The following is a 22,488-nucleotide window of genomic DNA, read 5'->3' as shown; positions in this document are numbered from 1 at the left end:
CTGAATCAGATCACTCAGATAGAGACGTGTTCTGTTGCAAAAGCATCTTGCAGAATCTGAGGTCATAGTGAAACAAAGAAAAGATTCTAGGATCACAAAACACCTGTTAGGAAATGGTCTCTGAGACCTGCAGAAGGTGTCACAGTCTCAGGTCCAACCCCAATGAAGCTCTGCCCTGGACAACAGCATCTCAGCCAGTGGTCTTGCTGAATTGGGAAATGCCTTCTGCTTGGCTTTGCTTTTCCTTCCTGCTATATAAACCCATATATCATAGTTGAGCATGTTTGCTGGATAGAACAAAGAATGGGAATGAAATATATTAATTTGACTTACACCGGTCTGAATTTCTTTTGGGGGAGGACTGTAATTTTTCCTATTAAAATTATATTTATACCAGCAGCATGGTCATGATTAAAAGCACACTCTTTGGATTTAGACCTACTGGCTGGAAATCATGACTGTAATGCTAAATCAGCTCTTTCTTTGGCACTTTATTTGACATCTTTTGACCTTAATTTTCTCAAGCTGTATAATGAGAATAACAATAATAGCAAATGCCTTGTTTTAAGTTCAATGAAACCATGATGTGTTTAGAATACAGATAAATAGTTTGCATTCAATAAATGCTATGTTTGTTCTCATTGTAGTTGTAGCTAATTGTCAATATCCTTGAACAAGAATCTCTGCCCTTTAGATTCAGTTATCTAAGATCTTCAAAAGACAGTTCTAAACACGGTTTCTTCACAGCTAGAAATTCTGTGATTCTAAAGACCCCTTTTTCTGTATCTTTTGTCCCTGGAGACCCCTGAGGTTTAAAGTTATATGTATCTTCTTATCTTTGCAATCAATACCCATTACATGTAGCTCACGATCACAGCTTTTCCTGGAGAAAGATGTTAATGTATTCTGTCCAACCCACAAGACACTTGCTTCCCAATATTACAGCTCTTGAGTTTCCTAAAAGCTTGACCTTCAGTTAGAAAGTGATCAGGAAGCTTCTGATATGCCTAGGAATCTAATCAATATTTCCCACTCCTTGGTGATGATTCGCAGAGGACATCACTTGTCATCAACAGTCCACCACATAGTGAGGGAAGTAACACTGGTGGCCTGTGTCTCCTGACATTGACTGTCCATTACACATCTCTAGGGAAGGGGCAGCCCTTCTGGTTTTCATGGCAGCAATGAGCAGAAATAATTTTCTGGCCTTCAAAAAAATAAATAAACAGGTAAGATATAATTAAAAAACAGAAACTAGACCCCCACCCAAAATAGTTTTCAGGAGACTGGGTTATTGGGATCTGTGGACACACCAACGTCAAGAACACTGGACTGCTTCATAACTGACGGTAGAGAGGATTTACCTTGCAAATTTAAAATCTTTATTTCAAGTCCAGCTGTTCAACCCAGCAACCCATTTGTTTCGGGGTATGAACCCCCTTTACTTCCATTAACTATACCCTGGCAGAGAAGAAAGTGATGTCTGGCAAAATTTACTCAGATTTACATGTTTAATAATCAAGAATGAAGCTTGTCACATTTCTCAGTAAATGTATTTAAAGTCATGGTTTTGAAGGCCTCGTGCTGTCTGGAAAAGGGAGAGAAGCGTTGAGCGGTTTTCCAGCTAAAATGAAATTTTGTTAGCTGTGTGGCCACCTAGCGGTTCTTCTAGGGAACCGCAACTTCCTTGATGGATTGTCAAGACATTTGCACACGCCTTAAGGGATGATTCTCTTTCCCAGAATATGACTTATCAATTGTGGCATATCCATAGTGAGTTTTGGAATTCTATAATCATCTGGAAGGATAGATGCTCAGAGAACAAGGGAGAATGGCTATGTGGAGAAGGCTGATATCTGAGAATAATTGATGCCTTATTCCGAGAACTGGTGGTAGGCGTCAGCAGCTGAAGGTTTCTGTTTTGTTTTGTATCATCATCGCTGCGTTCCTGGAATAAATAAATAATGTAAAAACATCCTTGGGACAATAGCGTTTAGATAATATACAGAGTGCCAAAAATATGTATACACATTTTAAGAAAGAAAAATACTGCATTAAAATTGTAACATTCCACATATACTGATATTTGTTGTCTTGTGTGTTGTGTCTCTTGTGATTGCAGAGATCAAACATGAGTTGAGTATTACAATTTTAATCCAGTTTTTTCTCTTAGAGTATACATGCTTTTTTTTGCACCCTTTGTATTATAAGAAGTAGGGATTCTGGTTTATCGTTTTAGAGTTTTAAAAAGTCACTTGCCTGACCTGAAACTGCAGCATCTATTCCCCCTTCCCTCCCTGCAACCCCATTTCTTTTTCTTAATTATTAAGTCAAATACACATAGATCATGAATACATTTATGCATATGTGGCGTACAATGTGTTGATTTTTTTATATATATACAATCTGCAACCCCATTTCTGAATTGTGTGGCTGTGGATGGCTCTTCTTAGGTTTTAATTCTTGTTTTGATATTTTATCCCATTCTTCTGTGGATGGTCCTTGGGTCTGCATGTTAGAGTGGTCAGTGATTTGGGCAGAGGTCTTGCTTAAACCTCAGGAGCCATTGATCTTTGCCTGGGTTGGGGAGCACAGTGGAATCTCAGACACTTTTCAGCAGTCTCTGAGATTTTATCTGGTGTTCTCTTGGTACCCACCCCTATGCGTGGCCCAGGGGTGTGTGGAGAACTTGTCAAACCTTCCATGATTCTCTCATTCTCAGAACATCCCCCACCCCACTCCAATTGCATCCCTGCCTGAGCTGCAACCCTAAACTCAGGCTGGCAAAGGTGCATCTCCGTACTTATTTATTACTATAGGCTTTGCTACTTTTGCTTAGAAATCATTTCGCTTTCTCTTTCTCAATCCAAATCCAGCCTAGTAAAGGCCATTTTAAAAAATGTAAATATAAAATTAGATAAAAGGTGTTGGAAGGGGCAGTGCCTAAGACGGGCCATGATGCTGAATGAGCCTCATTAGTTTTCTGCTAAATCTGCCTCTGTCCAGGCCAGAGGGGTCAGGACCTCACTGCAGAGGACAGCCCACTACCTAAAACACAACCTCCCAGGATATAATGAGCTCAGTCTGAGTCTAGGCAAGTTCTAGCAGCAGGAAGGGGTCTAAGTGCATGCCTGAGGTGTGTAGCAAAATGTCTGTGGGGCTGGGGTAGAAGGCAAAGGAACTTGGACGGCAGGCCCAGTAGGTCTGTCTGTTCACAACACCTGTTGGTCCCTGTAGGGTCAAGGGAAAGGTTTCACATCTCTAGGTGATAAGAAACAAATAGTATATTAGGTGTGCATTCAGATCAGGGCTCCAATCTTGGAGACCCAGTATTCAGCAACTGAGGTTAGATATGGGAATGCAGTTGTGGACCTGAGGTCAAAGTTGAGATTAAAGACCACCAAGACTTTTGTGGAACTTTTGGACACACACAAGCCCCATTTCTGAAAAATGGTTGTGATTCTGGACTGACTCAATTCCAACTCTTCATGCCTCCTCGTTCTAAAGGGTAGGGCTGGGACACGCAAAGCATGTGCCTATGAAATTATGGCCCCAAACTGATTCCATAACCGGGGAAAACTGGACCTCCAGGGGGAAACTAGGAAAGAGAAGCTGTGAAAATTGGAGACTATGGGAAGGAGAGGGTCCCTCAGAAATAGAGCAGACAGTGGCAGCATTTGAAAGAAGTGGAATTAAAATCCCTACAGCCCGGGATAGATCACGCAGGCAAACTTGGAGAACAGGACCTAAAATCAAAAAGGGCCTTTGCTGTCAGAATTCCTCTGGGGGTATTTGAAGAAAGGGAAAGCAGATTAGAAATCTAGAGAGATTATGTAGACAGACAGCAGCAACGAGGCAGGAGGATTTAGGGGTAGCAGAGATGGTTATTACAAGAAAGAAAGAAGAAATTTGAAAAAACAATCACCAGAAATTAGCAGCTGATTAAATATGGAGCCTAAGGCAGAACGGTGTGTGTGTAATGTGTGTGCGATGAGTTTTCTGCAAGAGATATGGGCCCCATTACAAAAATAGTGAATCGGGAAAGCGATATTGTATGAAGGGTAGATGACATCACCAAATGATGCATTGTTCTTCAACACACGTGGTGTCAGAGGAATACGAAGATGTGGGTACGCTTCATTTTGTACATTAGAAGATTATTCTTTAAATTCTTTGTTTAATGTAATGTTTTAATGTATGTATCAGATATGGAGTTTCTGTGTTTTTTCCACCCACAAATGTACATGAAAGATTTAAATTCGTTTCTTTGGCTTTAAGTATACGATTATCAATATTCCTTCTTTAAGGGATGGTTTTGATGAGAACAACAGAGACAGATGGGCTATAAAATGCCAAGTCACTGCTTTCCTCTGCTGGCTTCACTCCCTTCTCCAGGAGAAATAAACACGTCAGCATAGCCGCCAAAAAATGTGACCAAGGACAACACGGGCCTTTATCCTTCAGTTGTAGCCTTTATTTCATTGAGTCAGAATATTTTCATTTAGCACTTCAAGACTTTATTTCAATAAATGAGAAAAATGCATGCAGCTTTAACAGTTTGCAAGAAAAAAAAAAAAACACAGAACACAAGAGAACACCTTGAGAGGCATCTGTGTAAGAAAGAGCAGAAATCATCCCCAGGACAGCTCAATACACTGTGATAAACTGCCAGGGACGGGGCAGGCTCAGCATAGAAAATGCCCATCATGTGTGCAAAAGCAGAGGCAGAAGGACCTTGAAAACCCTTCACAGGAGTGAGGGGTATGTCCTCTCCATGGGAGTCAACTTTCTGAAATTCTTGCAACCCTCTATCTTGTCTGTTAGCATCTTAAGGAGTTCTCGAGAGGCAAACCTGGGGGATTTAGAATTCTTAGGAATATTTTGTGTGTGCCATTGATGCTATCACCAAGATTTTAGGTATGGTGACTATTCTTCTACCTTCTTCACTTGTAATTTATTGGTGGGATCAGGGCCATCGCGCCTTGCATTTCATGGCATTTTTGCAGGTGAGAATTTCATTTAAAGTAGAATTAGTGGCAATGATGTCATGTTCCACTTAAAAGACATACTTTTATGTTTCCCAAGAAGTGACCTTTTATGAGTGCTGTTTTTGTTTCTTAAATTGTAAGTTCCCATCCTCAAAGTTTTGAGTCTTTTAAAAGAAACGAGAGTCATGTTTTGTAGGCAAAGTACTAGAGCAACGAGACTGTTTACCTTTAGAATAAGCTAAAGAGCATTTGAAAAATTATAAGAATTTTTTTCCTATAGTGTATGTGTATGCTACAGGTTGTGAATTCTGCAAGTGACTATTAATGGAAAGAATTTGTTTCTGGGTGGATAAAGAACACTCAAAATCCCCACCAGAAATTGGTTTAGCAAATAGCTAGGGATGGATAGGAAGATCTTGCATCCAGACTCCTCAACCTAGCCTCGCACAGCCACTTTGGATATCCAATTTCAAGTTCTAGATAGAAACAGATGGTTAAAAATCAATTGTATTCTATAAAATCTATAAACGTGTATTTCAGCTCCTCCTTTATATCTATTCATTAGAGTAACTTTTCTGGATTCTGCTGTACTGTATTCACCCCTTTCTACCCCGTTTCCCCGAAAACAAGATAGTGTCTTATTTTCAGGGGTGCTCCCAAAGATGCGCTAGGTCTTATTTTCAGGGGACATCTTATCTTTCCTGTGAGTAGGTCTTATTTTCAGAGGATGTCTTATTTTCGGGAAAACAGGGTAGATTTCCCTAGCCATGCTAATGAAGCAGTTATACAATAAATAGGGATATCATGGAAACGAAATAATTTTGTTTTCCACTACAGGATGCCAAACCCTTTGCTTACACCCAGGAGTGTCTCTACCCTCTATGGGACAGATTGTCATTGTGGAATAGAAGGATCTTTGCAAAATGTCCTGCTTCATCTGACCCAGAAGAGACATTGTATCTATATTGGGCAAGATTTTTTTACCAGAACTTCATACAAACCCATTACTTGGTCAACTGTAGAAACGCAATAAAAATGACTGAAGGAAGGAATGAACATAAAAACTCAAAAATGTAGCCAAACAGGACTCACGCTGCCTCTCTTTAACATAAGTCAAAGTTTTGGGGTACATTTTCCAATAGGGACATAGTTATTCAAACGTGAAGTCATTCTTCACTCTTACGGATTTGGTAAGTAAAAGCTTTGGTGAAGCAGTCACAGAGAAAACGGTCCCTTTTCTGTGATTACCAACACTATTATGTCCTATCAAGTACCCGAAGAAAGCCAGGGGGTATGTTTCTCTGGCCAGGAGCAGTCTGAGAGGAAAGTGATGTTTTTGTTATTTCTAAAAGATAACATCACTCTGGTACTATTGAGTTAGCTGGCTCCTTTGACCACGTTTAAGACTCTTGGACTAAAACACACTCGCAGAATTATCTGTTGGAAATTTTAGCATATCAGTGAAAACACTTTTAACCCTAGTATTCTTTTTTTTTTTTTTTTGCAGTTTTGGCTGGGGCTGGGCTTGAAACCGCCACCCCTGGTATATGGGGCCAGTGCCCTACTCCTTGAGCCATAGGCACCGCCCAACCCTTATATTCTTTTGATAAGTACAGAGGCTATCCCCAGTCAATGAGTAGGTGAAGAACCCCCAAATATGTCAGCATTTAAAAAATAAACAAAGGCACTAACTGTCACGGGAACCTACCACATCGGTGCTTTGATTGGGGTCTGTGATTCTTCTTGAATCTTTACTTGTAGGTTTCTGTAATAAACAAAGTTTGTTCTATCAGAAACTGCACCCGATACTACACATGCACACAGACATGCACGTTCACACACACACACACATAGACTATCGCTTTTTGCTCCATGAAAAATCTAAGACGGGTTATAGATTACTATAGGATTGTAGGGGACTGGAGTGGGGGTAGGAGGGAGTGGAGAGTTTTGGTTAAGCGAAATTTTCCTTGTAAAACTTGTAAAGCTTTCCTAGAATTTATTAGGTATGAGACCTTAAATATTTTTAAAGCATTAGAGCTTTCATTCCGATAATATCTCTATTGGAATCCCAGCAAAACAGATTTGTTTAAATGGACCACAAGGGGGTCAATGGAAATAGGGAAGTTTGTTCATTTGGCAACATCTCTACTGTGCTTCACATTCTAAGATCTTTTTGTGTGATCTGAGGGTTTTGTGGAATTACAGACTGAAAACTAATCATAGCCTTTTGGTCATTCCTAAAGAAAGCTTGATGAAAATTGCTAATTTTTTAAAAATGGAGTTGAGAATCTCAGTGCACTCAGCACCTGGCTCTGAGTAAGAAGTGTTCCTCTGTGTGAACTTGACAATGCAGATTTAGAGACCCAAGTAATTTTGTTGATGACTAGAGATCCGATCATGGGTCTTTGGTTTTGGCTCAGTCTTTAATGTTTTTTCTGTGGTAATTTGGCTACTTTGTTCCTCTTTCATAAATACCGATGCAGGGATCGTACCATGTCGGTTAACTGTGGGGTCTAGTGGAGGGTCCTCAGGCTAGTCAAGACCTTATTGGAAATTATCTTTGTGTCTTTACCCCTCAGAACTGAGGCTAGGGTGAGGTGAGTGAGGCATTCAATTCAGGAGGAGAATTTATGGAGTGAAGATAAACTCAGTGACCACCATGAATAATATGTTTGCAGGTTAGTTTGAAAGGTTTGAAATTGATTCATAAGAAAACACGCGTATCATGATGAACATGATGCCAACATTTTACAACAAGACAGAGTCTGTCCCAGAATTTGCATGGCTCACCTCACTTTTCTCACCCCAACCCCCACTCTGCTAAAAAAGTAAGTCCGTAAACCAGATCATCCTATTTCCACCTCAAATAGGAAAGCTCTGTTATATTATTAGGGCTCATTAAGGAACCAATAAATGGTGAAGCGGCATCAAAGTTATCATTGAAATGGACCCAGATTATCCCAACCAGGAACGGGTACAAGGACATACCAGTGTGATGTAGTGAGGACTTGAAAAATTGGTCGGAAGGTTCTCCAAGGGCTCAGTGGTTTTCTGCTAGTGAAAAGAGATAACTGTTAATCTGAGTTTAGTATTGAAGTCTGATTATTAGCCCACAGAATAAGTTTTCCAGCTATCCCTAGAATATATTCCTAATACATGTATCAATCTAAAAGACAAGGATGCAATATTCTTCCCTAGATTGTTACTTTGCAAAAGTCGAGTCTATGTAAGGATCTGTCCATAAAGCAAACACACGTGAGAAAGGAGTGGGGGGTTCTTCACATGCGTTATGAGTAGCACAAGCCAGGTCTGTTAGCTTCCAAATCTCAGTATCTCCAATCATCCAAAAGTCTGAAGTTTCACAACCAGCTACATTCCTTCGCATTTTGAAGGTCTTTGAGAACCTCCAAAACTTCCTATTAAAATAAAGATATACCTGACTGAGGTTACCCTTTTTGAAGTGCTTTCTGATAACTCTCTTATAGATATTTTTAACCATTTCTTATTTTTTTATTATTAAATCATAGCTGTGTACATTAATGTGATCATGGGGCACCATACACTAGTTTCATAGACCATTTGACACATTTTCATCACACCGGTTAACATAGCCTTCCTGGCATTTTCTTAGTTATTGTGCTAAGACATTTACATTCCACATTTACTAAGAGGTGAGATCTTGCACTGTCGCTCAGGCTAGAGGGCAGTGGTGCAATCCTAGCTCACTGCAGCCTCGAGCTCTTGGCCTCAAGTGATCCTTCTGCCTCAGCCTCCCGAGTGGCTAGGATTAGCTGAGTGAGTCAACGTGCTCAGCCCAGGTAAACACTATTATAACTAGAAAGCGGGATCTAGAGGAAGCAGGACCTGGGGACAGCACTGGTGCCAGAGCAGGGGAAAAACAAGTATCATTAAGGTAACAGGGAAAGAATGCCAAAGATAGACTTTCTCCAAACCTTAATTTTGGTAGGGACTGGACTTTGATGGGTGACTGTGTCAAACAAGCATCAGCTAAATTATTATTTATATAATTATATCCTAAATAATACAAATGCTCTAATAAGATATTTGAGGTCCCAAACTTTCCTCCATAATTTGTGTTTAAAATATATCCTGGTATAGACATCCTTTGTTATCTAATTTCCAACAGGGGACTTTCCCCATATCTTCTTGTTACAAATTTCTAAAACAATTTTCTTATGAGAACCTATTTTGTTCAGAGTCATAGGTATGACTGTAATTCTTTTATCTTCATTAAAACTTGTTCAATGTCCCAGAATATGGTTTATATGTATAATTTTTTAATAGCACAAAATTAATATTTTACTTAACTAATATATTTTTCCTCCAAATTGCGTCTTTACATATTTGTGATTCCTGCCCTCTTTCCCTTCCTCTCTTTAACAGGATCCTTAACAGCACCATGGGAGGGTAATCAGTGGGATCTCACCTATGGTGCATATTGCAAGGGTACATGTCAGATCTATGAAGAGTAGAGTATAAATGTCTTGACACAACAATTAAATAAGTGAGGTGAAAGCTATGTTGACCAGTTTGATGTACACATTCCAAATTGTATATAAAATCAGCCCATTGTACCCCATAAATGCAGTCACGTACACAGTTAAGATCTAATAAAAAAAAATAAAAATAAATAAATTCCTACCCTGAATCTCCTACCTCACTTAGCCCAGGGTTAGTTCCACTTTAAATGCACACATAGCTATTTCTTAAAAAATCAATTAACTAACTATTGCAAATGAAAGTTTCTTACAGACAGGGGATGACTATCTGGCAAGATTGGCTCCGTCCGTATCTGTTTCTCATCACCAAAGTATCCTTTATTCTCCACTCCCAGCATTTCTCTAGGTGGGCTGCCAAGAAGAAAATTTAACCATGACACAAGCTCTGGGATAAACTTGGGGCTAAAGTGAAATCACCTGCAAGACTGTTGAGACATTGATGCTGAGGTCAGACCCTATGACAATGAAATCATCATCTCTTCAACTCATCTCAGCAGTTTTTTCTTTGAAAGATCCCAAGGTGATTTCGAAGTACACCAAGTTTGAGAATCACTAGGATAAGCCTTTGGATAAGTAAGAATGTAAAAACTTGATTTACTACCATTCTTACCAGACCTTCTTCATTCAAAGGCTCATACCATTCCCCAATCAAGTGCTCTCTGTGGCCACAAAGGTTAAACACAGTACAAGCTCTGACCACCCAAGGGGCTGTAACAAACTGGACGACGCGTGGGCGTGCAGGTGGTTGACACAAGGAACTAGGCCTCCTGTGCTGATATGTATGTGTGGTACACGTCCGGCCTATGAAAATTAGGTTAATTTAAGGAGGTGGTCAATGCAGGGAGGTGATCAGTTATGGAGGTTGTACTGTATTCTTGGTAACGGTCCATTTAAACCCATATAAAATGCAGACATACCTTTGAATTTGCTTCAACCTAATACATTTTTGGTACCGAATTAATAATGTGACGATTCCAACACCGATAAAAACCAGAACAAGCACAGTCACCAAGATGACGATATCTGCAACATTGAAAAACATGAAAACAGTGAATTATTATTATTTTTTTTTTTTGTAGAGACAGAGTCTCACTTTATGGCCCTCGGTAGAGTGCCGTGGCCTCACACAGCTCACAGCAACCTCCAACTCCTGGGCTTAAGCGATTCTCTTGCCTCAGCCTCCCAAGTAGCTGGGACTACAGGCGCCCGCCACAACACCCGGCTATTTTTTTGTTGCAGTTTGGCCGGGGCTGGGTTTGAACCCGCCACCCTCGGCATATGGGGCTGGCGCCCTGCTCACTGAGCCACAGGCGCCGCCCGAAAACAGTGAATTATTAAGACTCAGTGGAGCTGTGACGATTCCTGCTTCTTCCTTACTAAAGGACTTTAATTCTCCTCTCCTCTTATTTTTACATAAAGCCAAAACATTATAAAAAATATCATTTTTATTAGCAATTAACTAACACTCCACCCAACACGCCATTATATTTAAAGGAACCATGATCACCAGGAAAAGTCTGAGCTTCAGTTATTAATCCTTGTTATGTTGGGGATTCTTAGACGGTCCAGGCACAATTTAGTGAAAAGAGAATACGTTACCTCGAAAAGGCAGTTTTAGTAAATTCAGTGTGGGTATCCAAACACGAAGAACAATGAAAAGGCCATATGAATTTGTACAGAAATGCTACAAATATGCAGAAGATTTGGAAAATGAGAAGCAAACATGTTCTCCCTAGGTAAGCTTTTGTTATTTGTAAGATTATATTCTAGGATGCTCACTGGTAACGTTAAAGGTTTCTTCCCAGTCCACAGGTGTCTGCTCTTCCTCACACTGGCACTCGTGGTCATCCACCTGGAAGAACAGTCATATTGCATCAAATGAGTGGCGCACGTTGTGTTCTGGTAGCTCACTTGGCACTTGGCTAGCTCTACTGCAAACACACATAAACATGCACACACAATCCTTTCTATGGATTAGTCAACTAAACTGCCCATCACAATCAGTGCTGCACAAAAATAAGCAAACAAAATAAGAGATCACCTGTGAAGAAGGCCTTCAAACAAGAGAAAGATACCTACACATTCAAAGATAAACAGGACAGCAGGCTTTATCTTGCCAGAAAGTATTTATATTCTAAACACACAGCCCTTGCTAGAGTTGGCTAAGGTGGGATATATCACAGCCAAAGAGCAGACCCTAGGCTTAGTAATCATAAGATAATATTGATGTGGAAAAAAAAACAAAAAACCAGTAGCGTAAAGTTTAATTCATCAAAGAGCACAAACACTGGAGTCATATTTCTGGATTTAAATTTCATCTTTTCCTGCAGCACATCAGTGTGCCTGATTCTCCATCTATAAAAGTGGGCATAGGAACAGTACTCACCTTTAAGTTCATTACGAAAATTTTAAAAGCATGTGTGTATGTGTGTGTGTGACTATATAGTGTTACCGATTAAACAGGCTTAGGACAGATGTCACCCACAGATAAAAACTACTAGTAACTAGGAGTCTTGAACATTGTTGAGAGCAAAAAAAAATGATTTTTAAGTTTTAAGTTTTGTTGTTTTTCTCTAAAGTTTAAGCTAAAGTGGACATTGGCGAACTGAAGTATAAGGGATGTTGCAAAAGATTCAAGTTTAAAATTCAGAGTTAAACTTTATATGTACATAAATTACTGGACACTAGATTATCAGTTCTCTAATAAAATATTTACTTAAGTGCTGGCAATATCCCTGTATAATAATATCTGATTTGGCTGCTGAATTTAATTTAATTGATGACACATGAAAAAAAATGGATCCCAGGGCAGTGCCTGTGGCTCAAAGGAGTAAGGCGCCGGTCCCATATGCCGGAGGTGGCGGGTTCAAACCCAGGCCCAGCAGAAAAAAAAAAAAAAATGGATCCCCAATATATATTTGGTTTAAAAATCAGCTAAAATACACACATACGTGTACATGGACACATAGAAACAGGAAGAAAGCCCTAAATATTTGCTAAGACATTAATTTAAGTAGCAGTCAAATCTTACCTCATTTTTATCACATTGAGAGTGGCAGTTTGTTGAATTGTAGACCTTTTCGTTGTTCACACATTCACCATTGTTGCATACCTAGAAAAAGAAGTAACCAATATGTGGGCGGCGCCTGTGGCTCAGTGAGTAGGGCGCTGGCCCCATATGCCGAGGGTGGCGGGTTCAAACCCAGCCCCGGCCAAACTGCAACAAAAAAATAGCCAGGCGTTGTGGCGGGCGCCTGTAGTCCCAGCTACTCGGGAGGCTGAGGCAAGAGAATCGCGTAAGCCCAAGAGTTAGAGGTTGCTGTGAGCCGTGTGACGCCACGGCACTCTACCCGAGGGCGGTACAGTGAGACTCTGTCTCTATTAAAAAAAAAAAAAAAAAGAAGTAACCAATATGAATTACAATGTGTTACAGTTTATGTGAAATTGTAATTCCATGTAATGCAATGTGAAATGTAAATTACGTGTGAAATTGTAATTTTGATTTATATGATTTAATTACAAGTTATGTAATTTTTTTCCATTGTAAAATTCCTCATGTAGCATCTTTCTTGGATGGAGAAATCCTTTGTAAGTGTTTGATGAAGGTATTGTACATGCAACCATTATTATATCAAACTCATCATTAAAATGTTTATGCCTTTATTAACTCTTTGAATGTTAGTCTATCAGTCTACAATTATATTTGTTACAGTTCTTCAGTTTCTAAGAAACTTAATTTTTATTTTTTATTTCAGGATATTATAAAGGTACAAATATTTTGGTTACAAATACTGTTTTTGTACCGTTCGAGTCAAAATTATAAGTGTACCCAGAAAGTATACCTGTTAGGGGTGAATTTGCCCTCCCCTCTCTACTTGATTTTTGATGAAGTTTACTTTTTGATTTGGTATGATGATCCTAAATATTATAAAGCTATAAATTACTATATGTAAACTATAAATTATATCACAATTTCTAGCTGGACATTTTATTGCTATAAATCTCATTTATACTTAATACTTTTGCTTTAAGCTTTTCTCTTTTTGGTAAGTTTTGCCATCACAATATTGTTGGGTTTTTGGCTTTTATCTTGCCTGTTTATCTCTGCCCATTCATTTCATTTTTAACTGTCATTTTTACTTTTACTTATAATTAAAAATTCTTTATTTCTGTCAATTAAAATATTTTAAATTTTACATTGGGAATTTTTAGTCCATTTATATTTATTGTAATAAGTGACATGTTTAATCCTACTCACTTTATTTTATGATTTCTACTATTAGATATTGTAACTTACCTTTTACTATATTTATTACTTTTTGTCTCCAATTATTTTTCTATTTTGAGTTATATATGCTATATTCTAAACATTAATTTAGTTTACATTGACATATTAGAACCTAAAAAATTCTATCATTTTTAAGAAAAAAATTAGCATTATCTCCTCCCTGTGTAAGATAAGACATTTATCATATTTTTAGTTTTTCTTCTCAGTTTACATTTTTGTGTACTTTGAGATTTTAGATTTGCTAAAAATATTATTTATAGGCCCTCAGGGAAGCAATTATAGCATCCAACATGGCTGAATGAAGAAGTTTTAATAAAAATAAAGGGCTTTGGCTTGGCACCTGTAGCTCGGTGGTTAGGGCACTGACCACATACACTGGGGGGTTCAAACCTGGGGCCTGCTAAACAACAATGACAACTACAACAAAAAATAGCCGGGCATTGTGGTGGGTGCCTGTAGTCCCAGCTACTTGGGAGGCTGAGGCAAGAGAATCACTTAAGCCCAAGAGTTTGAGGTTGCTGTGAGCTGTGATGCCACAGCACTCTATCCAGGGCGACATGGTGAGACTCTGTCTCAAAAAAAAATAATAAATAAATAAATGGCTCTCATCTTACCATTCCATCTCCACATTTTGTTCCAACGGCAACTAAGCCAACGTCTTCAGAATTGTGGTATAAAAACATGGTTTTGCATTTGATGGTGGCATTCCAGCCACTCTTCTTTGGGGTTTTGAGGTGATAGAGCTTGTCTTCTCCATGGAGAGATGAACGATGTCCCCCAGCACAGTATAGCTTCCCACACTTGACATCTCTTAAAAAAAGGGAGAATATTCAAAGACTGAAGACCAGAAACAGAACTTTAGAGACAAGGCTGGAAGTGAAGTGGTCTGGTAACATTTTCGTGATGCAGGTTTTCTAGCAGGTTGAAAAGGCAGAGAAAACCACTGGACCATCCAAGTCCTGTGCCTGGATACTGAGATGAGTAGGTAAAGAATGTAAAATTATCATATGTCCTTTTGATTTCTCTGTGCTTCTCACAAATCAGTGCTTATTCAAGCTTACAGAGGAATATTTCTTATTTGCAATTTGAATTCCTAATTCAAGGTCCAGGCATAGCTTTAATCAGGATACCAAGATTTCCTTCTTATTCTTTCTTGTATAGAGCACATCAGTTTATTCTGACAATAAATCTGTAAGATTGCTGTGATTATAACCCTCGTTTTACAGATCAGGGAGCAATTGAAAGTCAGGGAAGTTACGTGACTGTCCATTTTCACCTATTGTATTTAGGAAAAAGTTGAACTTGGCTGTAGGGTTTTGTTTTGAGTCCAAATCTTGTTTTGTGGCATGTAAAAAAGCCTTGCAGGATGTGACTAACAACCCTATCAGAATGGTTCCATTCATGTTTTCTAAATCATATCTAACTTCTGAGTTTTCCTACTCACTTGCTTCCTTCCATGGCTTCACTTCTTTCCTTCCCTGTTCTTTTCCATTTTCTGCTTATTTCTTCCCTCCTCCTATTTCCTCCAGTCCCCCCACCCCATTTTTTGTACCACTCATTTCCTCTCTTTCTTTTCTAAGCATCTTAAATCTTCCCCACCTTTTCTCCTGGTATTCTGTGACCCCAATCTAATAAACACCATCTAACACTGTCAGGTAAAGGTGCTCTCTCTTTTTTTGCTCCCCTCTCTTCCTAATCTCCTCACTAAAAGGAAGTTAACAGCTGTCAGAACAGGAGCTATTCTGATTTTGCAAAACCCCTTAAGAGGCCACTTACTTTTTCCCACAGGGCACTTACTTATCTTCGCAGGGAATGAATCGGTTTTCCTGGGTTTTGCAGTATCCAAATTTATTTCCCTTTTTATTCATTTTGTAGCACATATCATGGCTTTCTTTGGCCCCTGGGGTTATAAAATGGTATGATGAAAGTAAAATAAGGGGAGTATGAGTATCATGAATCATAAAAGATCTTACTTTTCTAATGTAATTGAATTTTCAGTATCATGTAATATCATGTCATGGCGAAACAGAAAAACTATCCTATTGTCTCAGGAGGATACATTAGAAGCAGGAGAGATATATGAAAGTATATATCACATGCATTTAATATGCATAATATACATTAGCTCACAGACGGAGCTAATCAATTAATAGTAGACATAACACCCAGAGAAGTGGTAGGTAATATGTTGGAATAATGCCACAAATGGAATTATCTCCGACCTTGATCTATTTCTTACAGGACAATGCAGAGAAACATAGGCTATTACTTTATTAATCATTGACTGTAATTGTCCCTCACCGTCATCAAATAGGTCAGAGCACTGATCATCACGTGTGGGACATTTGCCCATGAAGCAGTAGCCTTCTGCGTTCTTGCAGGGAAATCCATTGACGTGGAATTGGTCCTTAGGACATTCATGGGAGTGGCCGGTGCACACTTCAGGAAAATCACATTCATTTTTTGCTGGTCTGCATGTGGACCCTGCTTTTTTAATCTGTTGAAGAGAAACAAAGAGACTGAATCTTGGCTTAAGGTTAAGTCAGTACAGAGAAAGTTGACCCATTTTATTTATCTTAAACAAGTATGAAAGATGGATCATAGCTTCCTTCTCCTTTCCACTGAGAATTGCTATTATTTGTAAATGTTTTGGCTTTCATGCAATTTTAGGAATGACAAGATGATGTTTTGAAATGGTATTAGGACGGCCTTAGGTAGAGTTGGAATAGATGTAAAATGGAGAAATGGGCAGATGTTCTCATTTATCTTGTCTCTTCTCATCCAAAAGGATCTAGTACATGTTTTAACCACAAACAGGGAGCTTCTGCCTATAATGAGAAATCTCCATTCCCAAGAAACCATATTGCCACAAAGGGGAAAAAATACCTAGACTCCCCCCGCCGGAGAGAAATGCCATTCAGTATGCATTTGATAGTCCTGGGTTCTGGATGAGTTTCAAGATGCAGATGTGATGCTTTGCTTTGCTTTCTTTTCCTTTCCCCCTTCCCTTCCCTTCTCTTCTCTTCTTTTCCTTTGCGACAGAGTCTCTCTCTCTCTCTTTTTTTGAGACAGAGTCTCAGTAACTCTGAGGGCAGAATGCCACAGATTTCCTTCCTTCCTCCCTCCCTCCCTCCCTTCCTTCCATCCTTCCTTCCTTCCTTCCTTCTTTCCTTCTTTCCTTCCTTCCTTTCTTTTTTAAGACAAGAGTCCCACTTAGTCACTCTGGGGATAGAATGTTGTAGAGTCATAGCTCACAGCAACCTCAAACTCTTAAGCTCAAGTGACTGTCTTGCCTCAGCCTCCTGAGTAGTTGGGACTACAGGTGCCCGCCACAATACCCAGCTATTTTTTATTATTTTTTTAGAGACACGATCTCAGGCAATCCTGCCTCAACCTCCCAGAGTGCTAGGGTTACAGGTGTGAGCCACGGCCATTTCCCAGTGGGGTGATAGAAGTATCAATAATCCCTTGGATTTCTGGTTTTCTTCCCTAGGAATATTTCTTTTTTACTAGCCTCTATCCCTTTCCAGTCCCAATACAATACTTATCCTTCTTTCTCACTCTTGTTGAGATATCCATTTTTCTTTTAGCTGAGGTTAAATAGATTGGCATGATTTATACAGGAACATTGGTCATGTGACTTCCCTCCTAAAGCACCATCTTTTCCACTCTCCAGACCAGAGCACTGACCAAAGTTTGAATGTTGGAACCTCTCAGAAGAGCCACTGTTGGGAATTTGCAAGCTCTGCCCCATTCTGGAATTAGTGGTGTAGGTTTTGCAATGGCCAGATAGCTCTTTGACACTGTCTTAAAGATATACACTTAAACTGAAAACAGACAAACCCTCTCCCAGGAAAAGGGACAAAATTACCTGACAAAATTCACAGCATTCTCCTTCTGCACAAGTAAATCCTGGCTTCAATATACATCTGTGTGCATCACAGCAAGGATTAGTGCACTCCTGGCAATAAAAAAAAATTAAAAGATCAGAAACTGGCATGTGGTTTGACTCCTATTTGAAGAGTTAATCAGTTGTTCTGCTGTGTAATCTTTCAGAGTTAAATATTAATGCATAACCTTTGGCTATGGTATACAGATAAATACCGTTATTTGGAACTGGTGTTTTGCTTTTTTGTGTGTTTCATTCCCTTATGCTGTTTGTTGTGCCATAGCCAAAAAGTCTCCTTGGCAGAGTAGAGAGTCTAAAGCTTGTGATTTTCCATTCTCCCAATGACCTCAATTCTCTCAAGATTTCTTACTGCTCGCCCGGCTACAATTTGATGTGAGATAATACACTTCTGAGGATCTGAGTTTAGCCTTTTGCTGGAGGTGCTAAGTATTTCAGGTTGGTCTTTGTTAGCACATCATTAAATAACAGCAGGGGACCCTATTTGCTTGAACAAAGTACAAAGTAAGTTGTCTGTGTTTGGTCTGGTAAGATACTTCATGTGTGAGAATGAAATGGCAAAACCATTCCTCTTCCAAAGAGGGTCAGTTTTGGAAATTAAGATACTCTTTGCATTTAATCTGAGACATCTGAAGACCATTTCTTATAACCTAAAGACAGCTCACTGTCCCCACACTGATTCTGGGCCTCTAATTTCTGTCCTTTTAGACATGTTTGAATTGTGCAGTGTCTAGAACAGAGGTCCTCAGCAGGTGGTCCTCAGACCAGCAGCATCAGTGTAACCTTGAAGGTTGTCAGGAACACAGAATGTCAGCCCCACTCTACACCCACTGAATCCGATTCCACATTTTAACAACACCCCTGGTGATTTACATGCACTTAGGAATTTGAGAAGTAGTTGTCTAGAACACATGCCTATGTGATGAGCTCTGGAAAGAAATACTATGTTGAGAAAAAGCATATTAAGAATTTCAAATTTGTCTCTGTAGCTTTTTCTAAATGTTCTAGAGACCAAGACTACAATAAACATGTGAAAAGTCAAAAGGTTTCTACTCTATTAAGAGAGAGTTTTCTAGTAATGGAAACTGTCCCACTGTGATGTAGGCTAGCCTCCTGAGGCTCTGAATAAAATGTGCTTGACTAGGATGAGTTTTGTAGAACAGATTCCTACCATGCAAGAGAGGTCAGATGTAGGATATGTCTAAGCCTTCTTACAAGAGGGCCAGTTACCAAACAAACAAACAAAAAAACCCCCCAGAAAACAGATACTGACTTGATTAATGGCCACAACTCTGCCTACATAGGTTCTAGCTGCCCATGTTTTTGGTAATTTAAAGCTAACACCCTCATTTGCAAATACCTGAACAGGGCCACAGTCACACTCTTCTCCCTCATCCAACTTCTTGTTTCCGCAGTATGGGAAATCAGGGAACTTGCCAGGATATGGAATGTTGCCCATACATGCTGGCTTGTAATCCTTCAGGTATTGGTGATATTGGTTTTGGCTGCATTTACTGAATTTTAGTGCAGGAATGCTAGAGATAAGATGAGGTAAAAAATAAGATACATTGATGCATCGTGGTATAGCAGCTGTGTAAGTTTTATGAAGCAATTAGCGAAACCGTATAGAAATATTCACTCTTAGAGCAGAGGTGGAACTGGGGTCTTTATTGTTAAAAACATCTCCAAACACAGCTAACAGGTGCTATTTTTAGTGAAAATACTCAGACTATACATCATCCAGCAAATCCTTTCTGAAGCTCACAGTTAAGGCTGGTTGTCTAGGCCTGCTCTTCCCAAGTACTTTTCAAAATAATCTGTATACACTTGTTCAGCATCTCTGCAAGAGTGCAAACTTCTCAGAGCAAGGGCTGTAGAATGTTCAGTTCTTAAGAAACAAACAAACAAACAAACAAAAAACCCTCTAGTTAATGCAGTGCTTGGTACGGTAGTCTTCTATAAATATGTTTTTGAAACAAACTGTTTACATCACATAAATCTTAAACTGAAATTCACCTCCCTTTCATCTTCCTTTGTTTTGACTCCCTTGACTTTTATTATTGGCATAACAATTAAAGACAGAAGGACTTTTAGAATCTCGATGACTATATTGGGATGGTGGGACTCTGCAAAATACTGCTAATTATGTTTGCAATGACATAAAATTAAGTATTAGTTATTGAGCTCTTACTCTATGCTAGCCACTGTATTTGGGTGTGTTAACTGCCTTACTTCATTTAATCACTATGCGGAAGCAATGGTTATCAGTATTTTCTTACTATACGCAATGCACTGCCCCTGCCCATAGTGAAGGGGTTCAAAGATGGGCAGGACTCTGGACTGACTGCGGGGCAGTTCACAGTACAATGAGAAAGTCAGGACATTTATTTATTCTGTAACATGGGGCTTTTCTAGAACAATAATGATATTAATAGTGACTAAAAGAGACAAAATCCTCTAACCTCATGGAGCTTATATTCTGCTGATAAAGCAAGGTCATAAATAGGCTAAATAGGGCAGCACCTGTGGCTCAGTGAGTAGGGCGCTGGCCCCATAAACCCAGGGTGGCGGGTTCAAACCCAGCCTCGGCCAAACTGCAACAACAAAAAAATAGTTCGGCATTGTGGCAGGTGCCTATAGTCTCAGCTACTTGGGAGGCTGAGGCAAGAGAATCGCCTAAGACCAAGAGCTAGAGGTTGCTGTGAGCTGTGACACCATGGCACTCTACCCAGGGCCACAAAGTGAGACTCTGTCTCGAAACTAAGCTAAATACAAACAACACAGAAGAATATTTTAGGTAATAATAAATACTAAGGAGAAAACAAAACAAAACAATGGGGGAAATAATGGAAATGTCAGAATTTGTATGTGACTAGATAGGATTAAAAAGTTAGAAATAATGTGGGTAGCACCTGTGGCTCAACGGAGTAGGGCACCGGCCCCATATGCCGGAAGTGGCGGGTTCAAACCCAGCCCCGGCTAAGAACTGCAAAAAAAAAAAAAAAAAAGTTAGAAATAATGTTTGAGTAACGTACAAAGGATGTTATAGTTTATAGCAACCATGACCAAACAAGCCATCCTGAGTCTATTCTCCCTAAGAGCCTTGCTACACATTGTTATCACGTGGTCAAACTGTACCTTTTTTTTCCTTTTCCAGTTACTTATTCTTTTTGTTTCTTTCTTTGTTTTTGTTTTGTTTTCTTTTATTTACTTTCATAGTTAACTTTTGTGATTTTCCCAGATGGAGTTTTAGAATTTCTCTCACTGTATCACTACAGAGAGACATACCATAGTTAATAAGATTTAGGACCCAAAGGGAAACACCTGGTCATATCTAGTTTTGTAATAGACCTTCCGGGAAATTCTACAAAATAAAAATATATCCTAAAATGATGGAATTTGAACCGAAAGGTACTCCCAAAGTATTTAAATGTATTCTCCATGTTGTTTGAACTTCACCTTCCACTGGTATCCATCACACATTTGCCAAAAGGACAGGTGCATGGAAACTTGTCATGCTGCATCCCAAGGTTATGTCCCAGCTGATGTGCCATTCTGTTTGCAACTATATTTATGTCAGGTAAGAGATCCTGAGGTAAGCAGAATATGTGCATTAGAGACTTATCAATGATAGCACAGTGTAGCATACAGTACTTCAAACGAGCAGATGAAAGGCCCAGTTTCTAGCTCCTAATCAACTAGTACCTTTTTGAGAGGTCCTGGACTTAGTTACCTCCCTCCTCTACACCTCAGCATCTTTAATTAAATGAGGAGGCTGGGAAAATGACCTTTTAAGTATCTCCAGCTCTGACACTTGGAAATTTGCTTTTTAGGGACAGTATTAGTCATTGTTGGATTTACAGAAACTCATTCTTACAAATAGCTAAGAACTAGTAACTAATGATATGATAGTCAGAATGTTTGTGTCTTTCCCCAAATCCCTTGTTGAAGTTCTAACCCTAAGGTGGTAGCATTGAAAGGTAAGGCCTTTGGGAGGTAATTACTTCACAGGGGCACAGATCTCATAAATAGGGTTAGTGCCCTTATAAGAGGCGCTTACATGAGATTCTTCTCCCTTTCTACCGTGTGAGAACACAGACAGAAGTCACCAAGTATGACTTAGAAAGTAAGTCTTCACCAGATGCCAAAGCTACTGGTGCTTTGATCTTGAACTTCCCAACCTCTAGAACTACGTGAAATAAATTTCTGTTGTTTATTTGCTAAAACCCAGTATATAGTGTTTTGTTATAGCAGCTGAATGGACTAACCCAAATGTCCTATATAATATAATAAAAATTATTTATTGTCTTCTTTATGCTAAAAAGAAAAACATATGAGGTTCTTATTTTCAATTTATAGTTTAATGCGACATAATCTTGAGGAGTTTCTATTACTAGGAAAAACTAAAAGGTAGATATAAAAAAATCTATAGAGTGTGTTGGTTCATAGCACTATTTCATATTTGAATCTTTATATTAATAAAAAATAAATTTCCAAAGAGGCGTGGTCACCAAATTACTATATAGCTAATAAAACATTCCTTATTTGATCATTTTATCTTACCCATATAAAGTTTAAAATGTATTCTGGACTGGTTATAATATCATAGGTGCAATAGTAATAGCAAACTTGTCTACAACTTTTATTAGTGAAATATCACAGGCAAAGCTATAACATAAAAATATCTATGAAATAAATAAGTCATGTAGTCATTTAAGTAAGTGCAAGCACTTAAGGTTTAGGTTTTTAACTAGACTGGACTGGACATGGTAACAACCAGGC

General features: G+C 39.0%; 1 protein-coding gene across 1 annotated transcript in view; it reads right to left on the bottom strand.

Annotated features, from left to right (window-relative positions):
* Window positions 1-5,396: 5,396 nt before the first annotated feature.
* Window positions 5,397-22,488, bottom strand: part of ADAM7 (ADAM metallopeptidase domain 7) — a 37,341-nt gene continuing 20,249 nt past the window's right edge. The window contains exons 11-23 of the mRNA XM_053578634.1: window positions 21,166-21,296; window positions 19,067-19,241; window positions 17,671-17,760; window positions 16,101-16,296; window positions 15,597-15,699; window positions 14,414-14,609; window positions 12,543-12,623; window positions 11,291-11,363; window positions 10,429-10,534; window positions 9,763-9,862; window positions 7,980-8,045; window positions 6,697-6,753; window positions 5,397-5,464 (exon numbers count right to left, since the gene is read on the bottom strand). Of these exons, the coding sequence (XP_053434609.1) occupies window positions 5,420-5,464; window positions 6,697-6,753; window positions 7,980-8,045; window positions 9,763-9,862; window positions 10,429-10,534; window positions 11,291-11,363; window positions 12,543-12,623; window positions 14,414-14,609; window positions 15,597-15,699; window positions 16,101-16,296; window positions 17,671-17,760; window positions 19,067-19,241; window positions 21,166-21,296 (1,419 nt within the window). The 3' untranslated portion in view covers window positions 5,397-5,419. The remainder of the gene's footprint in view (window positions 5,465-6,696; window positions 6,754-7,979; window positions 8,046-9,762; window positions 9,863-10,428; window positions 10,535-11,290; window positions 11,364-12,542; window positions 12,624-14,413; window positions 14,610-15,596; window positions 15,700-16,100; window positions 16,297-17,670; window positions 17,761-19,066; window positions 19,242-21,165; window positions 21,297-22,488) is intronic.

This window comes from Nycticebus coucang, chromosome 24 (assembly GCF_027406575.1).
Source record: "Nycticebus coucang isolate mNycCou1 chromosome 24, mNycCou1.pri, whole genome shotgun sequence".
Taxonomy (NCBI): domain Eukaryota; kingdom Metazoa; phylum Chordata; class Mammalia; order Primates; family Lorisidae; genus Nycticebus; species Nycticebus coucang.
This window is presented reverse-complemented; position numbering and strand designations above follow the sequence as displayed.